The 6,000-nt window shown below is 45.4% G+C and overlaps 1 protein-coding gene and 1 long non-coding RNA gene across 7 annotated transcripts in view; one reads left to right on the top strand and one right to left on the bottom strand.

Annotated features, from left to right (window-relative positions):
* Nucleotides 1-6,000, bottom strand: part of SYT16 (synaptotagmin 16) — a 110,584-nt gene that overhangs the window by 39,433 nt on the left and 65,151 nt on the right. For 5 of the 6 annotated variants that reach the window (XM_083518506.1, XM_083518508.1, XM_083518507.1 and 2 more), the window contains one exon: nucleotides 3,110-3,690. The exons of the other annotated variant lie outside the window; for it this stretch is intronic. In XM_083518506.1, coding sequence (XP_083374632.1) covers nucleotides 3,110-3,599 — 490 coding nt within the window. In that variant the 5' untranslated portion in view covers nucleotides 3,600-3,690. The remainder of the gene's footprint in view (nucleotides 1-3,109; nucleotides 3,691-6,000) is intronic. 6 annotated transcript variants of the gene reach the window in all.
* LOC310685841 overlaps nucleotides 1-6,000 on the top strand; it is a 177,841-nt gene that overhangs the window by 156,155 nt on the left and 15,686 nt on the right. The window lies entirely within an intron of this gene.

Here is a 6,000-nt window from a genome sequence, read left to right as displayed (position 1 = left end):
ATAAAGCGGGATATCAAATCCAAAGTCTTCTTCTTCTTAAGGAGTCTCAAAGCGGCTAACAATCTCCTTTCCCTTCCTCCCCCACAACAAACACTCTGTGAGGTGAGTGGGGCTGAGAGACTTCAGAGAAATGTGACTAGCCCAAGGTCACCCAGCAGCTGCATGTGGAGGAGTGGGGAATCAAACCCAGTTCACCAGATTACGAGTCCACCACTCTTAACCACTACACCACACTGGCCCTTAACTTAACAGTTCCCGGAACAGGACTAGGGATGGAGGGACACACTGAAGTCAGGCCCAGCCCAGAACTCTGAAGGGATGGGACTAAATGTTAATGGTTAAGGCAGGGTTCCCCAAACTTGGGTCTCTGGCTGGTTTTGGGCTACATCTCCCATCATGCCTGAGCACTGGTCCTGCTGGCTAGGGACAATGGGAGTTGTAGTCCAAAAACAGACAGAGATCCAAGTTTGGGAAACCCTGGTTATACGTGCAGAGAAGAAGCAGTGGAAAAGCTGTCTGGCACCAAACACAGAGGAAACCGGCAGAGAAAACAAGGGAGAAAGAACCCTGTGTGCTGCAGAGATGTCAATAATGTTTCAGAGAGGCACTGCAAAGGGACAAACGTCTGAATTGCCTGGAGAGAATCCGTATTCAGTCTCAGAATCTGTGTCCAGAAATTGGACTTTCTGTGGAACGTCAAGGCTTGCTTTCTCCTTCGCCAGCCAACACTTGTTTCTCTTTGTCCATGTTGTATCTCCAACTGGCGTGGGGAAGATATTTAGTTCATGCCTCCAGCAGAAAAGCAAGTACGTCTTGAGAGGTGGCGTGAAGGCCTTAGGAGGATCTCATAGGGCGAACGTGGAGAAGCGTGTGGTTTTCCCACGTGGCGTTTTTGCAGCAAAGAGGCGTCCTGAGAATCTTGGTGCCGTGAAACAAAGTCTGATCTCTAAATTGGCATGTACAGAGGAGGCATTGCTTTTGGACTCACTCATGAAGACATCAAAATTGTTGTGGTATTTCCAAAACAGATTGGAGGGAGGGGGATTTGCAGTGGCAGTTAGGAACTTAATCAGAGCTTGCATCCGCAAGTTTTTATAACTACCGTACAGAATCAGAAATCTCCCATAGCTGGAGATGTCTCTGAATTCAGCTCACATGTAAGGGCCATAAAGGTTTGTTAGTGCAACCAGCTACCAATTCACTACCTAGCCTGGTTCAAGGCATTAATTCACAAACCCCAACAAATTCACACCTTCAGGACTGCCTGATTCCTTATGCTCCAATCCTATTCACAGAGATCTTCTGGGGTGCTTTTGAAGGTCCCCAATGCCCCTGAGGCTCAGTTGGCCTTTACCATGTCAAGTGGTGTCCTGTGGAACTCCTTGCCACTAGAGGTACAGAAGGAGTCACCCTCCCTGTCTTCTTTTTGTGATCTTCTGAAACCTCTGTTGTTCGGAATGCGAATATTTTACCAACCCATATTTATGGGTGGTTTCATTGCTGTAATTGTGACATGTTTTTAATGTTATACCCTGATTTGTTTATGAAAGTGTGTTTTATAAATATCTAAATAAACAATAAATAAATAAACCCAGCCTCAAGAAACCAGGAAATATTCATAAATGATCATATACAATAATTTCAACACAAGGGACAGTTGTATTATAGTTCTGATTAGCTTTTATTTTTTCCCTCTCTGACAGGCATGCACCCACCGCCAACCAATACAAGGGGTGATGGTGGAAATTTCTCAAAGGCTAAGACATGTGCTGATATAGAGATGCCAGCAAGCATATCTTAAGCCATCCAACTTTCTGCCAATATATTCTGATATATCTTTGTCATGTCAATTAACATTATGCATAAAGATGCGCCTATAACTTATATGCATTCTTAAGATATGTACTTCATAGTAAATTAGATTTCTTCTTCTCATAACAAATGTTTCACCTCTGGTCAGAAGGCATGGAATTAGATACTGGTTCATAATCAAACTAAATTGAGAGTGGGGGCCCCAAATACATTTTTGTGCAATGGCTTGTCACAGGGTTGCCATATGTCAAAAAGTGAAAACCCGGACACAAAAAGCTGTTGAGCTTAAATTTCGTTCCGTCCAGATGCTGCTAATGTCCGGGAAATACCTGCTGTGTCCGAAAATTTCCTGCCGTAGGGCAACCCTGGCTTGTAATAATGCATGACTGCCACAATTTAGAACCAGCATTCTGGATCAACTAACTTCATCGGCTTCAGCGATGCAGAACGCATCTCTTCCCCAATGCTGTCAGATGCAGGATTAGCACAGGATAAAGTTGGAATCTCTAGGAATCATAATCTGCCGTAAGGAGTTGCTAATAATAATAATCCTCTGCGAAGCATTATCTGCAAGTACCGTATTTTTCGCCCTATAGGACGCACCATCCCATAAGGCGCACCTAGTTTTTTGGGGGGGAAATAAAGGGGGGAAAGTATTTCCCCCCCAGGCGCGGGGCTGGGGCAGGGGAGGCCCGAGCTTCCCCCGACCCCAGCCCCCAAAGAGGCAGCTCTCTGCAAGCCGTGGGAGCCCAGCGCTGGCTCCCGCTGCTTGCGGAGAGGTCTGCGAAGCCTGGACGCGCTGATCTCAGTGCGCGCAGGCTTCAGCATGCTGGCAACTCTCCCCAAGCAGCGGGAGCGCTCCCGCTGCTTGCGGAGAGGTCCGCGAAGCCTGGAGAGCGAGAGGGGTCGGTGCGCACCGGCCCCTCTCGCTCTCCAGGCTTCAGCAAAAGCCTGCATTCGCCCCATAGGACGCACACACATTTCCCCTTCATTTTTGGAGGGGAAAAAGTGCATCCTATAGGGCGAAAAATACGGTAAGTATGGAGATGGAGGGGATATGGCTGCCTCTGCTTTCATAACTTTTGACATAACCTGCCCCATGTCCCGATGTCATTACACCTTGCATTTCCCTGCCAACCAATGATATAAAGTAGAGGGAGAGAAATGTACTGTGTAAGAACAGGAAGTCATGTGGTAGGAAGTGAAAGGGATCAGCCTTTGGGGCAGCAAGCCCATGTTTTGTTTTGTTTTTGGAGAGTGTGTGCAAAATAAAGAGCGTAGGAGGACACCAACTTACCATCACAGTTATGTAGAAGATTCTTACTCTGCTTGGAATGCTCCTCTTCCTCCAGGATGGTTTCCATAAGTTGGTAGCCCTTGTAGCTTGGATAGAGTCCATGGGATGTCAAGGGATCATCATCCAGATACTGATCTGAGAAGGTGGGGCTGCTCTTGTCTCCTTCGTGCCAACGAAGACCCAGGTCTGAAGCACAGGAAGACTCCAGAGAAGTAGGGTCATGAGCAGATGATGAGAAGTCATCAGATTCTCCACTCTCCTGGCTAAAGGTGCTTCCATCGTCTGAAGCTTCAGAGTAACGTTCATAAGACCCATCATCGCTGTCTTCTAAGCCCTCGTCTCCTTCTTCGGTGGGATGGGGATCCGCTTTGCTTCCCAGGTTGGCGAAGGAAGAAGATATGGAGTCGCCTGCTTCTTGGACAGCCTCATAGACCCGAGACATCCATGAGGACAAGGGCTGGAAGAAACTCTGGACATCCTGGGCAGACATGCTTTTTTGAACACCATGAACAAGTAAAGTGATGGGTCATAAACTCCAGCTGTTCATCTCTGCCAGCATGCCAGACTCAGAGGTCTGCGAGCTACAGAATAAGCATTGCAAAAGGTTATCGAAAATTTAAAAAATCGCTTGCCCCCCTTTTAACCTCTTTGTCAGACCTACTAAAATTATCCAAGCTGAGAGAAAGAAAGAGAGCACAGAAAAGAGAAAGAAGTGTCCACACACCACAAACCAGAAGGAAAGAATGCTTTCACCCAAATTTGCAACACAACCAGGGATTCACCATAGCGAAAGCACAGGATGAATGCCAAAAGTTAATCAATCAATCAATCAATATCCTTTATTCGACCGATAGTCAGAAATAAAACACAATAATTATAAACTATAACATCATAGGGGTACATAAATAAGGTAGGGCCACAGTACTAGACCTCTCACAGATAACCCACATCAAGGCATTCAGTTATACGTTTCCGACACTTGAGTGCCAGGAAAAGAAATTTAGCCACTGACAAAGTTGTTTTCCCAGAAGACTTATTTAGCAGATATGCTGTCTGCTTTCCTCTTTGTCGGGAACTGAGCTGGGATAAGTATGGAGTTATAAGATACTGTCTTAAATCGTTGTAGCTGGGACAGCTTAGTAAAATGTGCTCTGTGGATTCTACCTCACCCAATGCACAGTGGCATAAAAAGTTAATCTATAACTAGGTAATGCAAGGGATGGTTCAAACCATGTTTACAGGTTCCCCAAATAACAATAAAGCAGACAATGTTGGGGTGGATGCAGAGGTTTAAATTCCCCCGCTGAACACAGCAGATGGATGGGGATGTAAATCGTACACTCCCCATTCAACAGTTGATTGATCGGCCGGGGTGTCTGCATGTGCCTATACACGTGTGTATATGTTTGCGAGTGTTCATGTGCAGGATAGCCACAGACATTCCTGGCATGTGGCCAGCAGAAGATTGGCAAAGGGGAATCAAGACCCTTCCTCCCTTCCGGATGTAATTGGAAGGCCACAATTTAGCAGAAGCAATAGTTTGCCCCTGCATCCAAACCAATAAACTAGGGTTTGCATTTCCCCTGCAAACCATCGGTTTAAATTCTGGTACGGAGGCTGGGTGCAAATTACAGTTTGCTAGGTTGGTTGTAACAGCAAATTATGGTTTGCATTGATCAGTGAGTGAGTGATTGACTCGGAGCACATGAAGGAAGGCGCCTAAGGCTCAATCGCATAATGCCTTTTCATGGCAGCTGAACCAGTACAGTGGTACCTCAGGTTAAATACTTACTTCGTTCCGGAGGTCCGTACTTAACCTGAAACTGTTCTTAACCTGAAGTACCACTTTAGCTAATGGGGCCTCCTGCTGCTGCTGCCGCGCCGCCAGAGCACGATTTCTGTTCTCATCCTGAAGCAAAGTTCTTAACCTGAAGCACTATTTCTGGGTTAGCGGAATCTGTAACCTGAAGCGTATGTAACCTGAAGCGTATGTAACCCGAGGTACCACTGTATTTGCTACACTTGCTGTCTCTAATCCTCTGGTATGAAGTTCCCCATAGTTTCAAATAAAACTGTCTTGGAATCCGAAACAAAGTGGCTCACCACCAAATAATTGTTTCCCATTAATCATACTCCTGTTTAGGTTTTACTTTCATCCCAACCCTTTTAAGAACACGTGCTTTGCCTTGGAGGAAAATGAATGGCAATAATTAATTGCATTCTCCATTGTTTCCGATGCATTAAAAAAAAAGGAAGCAAACTCTATATTGTACAAATCTGACACCCACTGTTCATTAACGGCTAGGAGCAGGTTCTAAAATGCAAGGTTGCCATACAGAGCAAATGTGCTGGAACGGTACGAAAAGCACAATCGCAGAAGTCTCTGGAATACCTGAGCGCAAAGCAAGGCTTCCTGCAAAAGCAGATGCAAAAGGTTTGTTCAGCTTGAGCTGACAGAAACTCGAACAACCCAGAAAGGGGATCTATGTGTTAGGCTTGCAAGCTGAATGGAATAGCTCCATGGACGTGCCCGAAGATTAAGGCCTTCTGGGAAATGATATATAATGAAATGAAAAAGGTACTTAAATGTACTTTTCCTAAGAAACCAGAGGGCTTTCTCTTGGGCATTGTCGGCCAATTGGTGTCAAAGAGAGACAGAACATTCTTTATGTATGCTACAACGGCAGCAAGAATACTTATAGCAAAGTATTGGAAGACACAAGATCTACCCACCTTGGAAGAGTGGCAGATGAAGGTGATTGACTACATGGGACTGGCTGAAATGACTGACAGAATCCGAGACCAGGGGAAAGAGACAGCGGAAGAAGATTGGAAGAAATTTAAAATGTATCTTAAAAAATATTGCAAGATTAATGAATGTTAAAATGTTG

The sequence above is a fragment of the Podarcis liolepis genome (genome assembly GCF_965112155.1).
Source record: "Podarcis liolepis genome assembly, chromosome: 1".
Lineage (NCBI taxonomy): Eukaryota > Metazoa > Chordata > Lepidosauria > Squamata > Lacertidae > Podarcis > Podarcis liolepis.
Note: the sequence above shows the minus strand (reverse complement) of the source record. Positions and strands in the feature narration are given on the sequence as shown.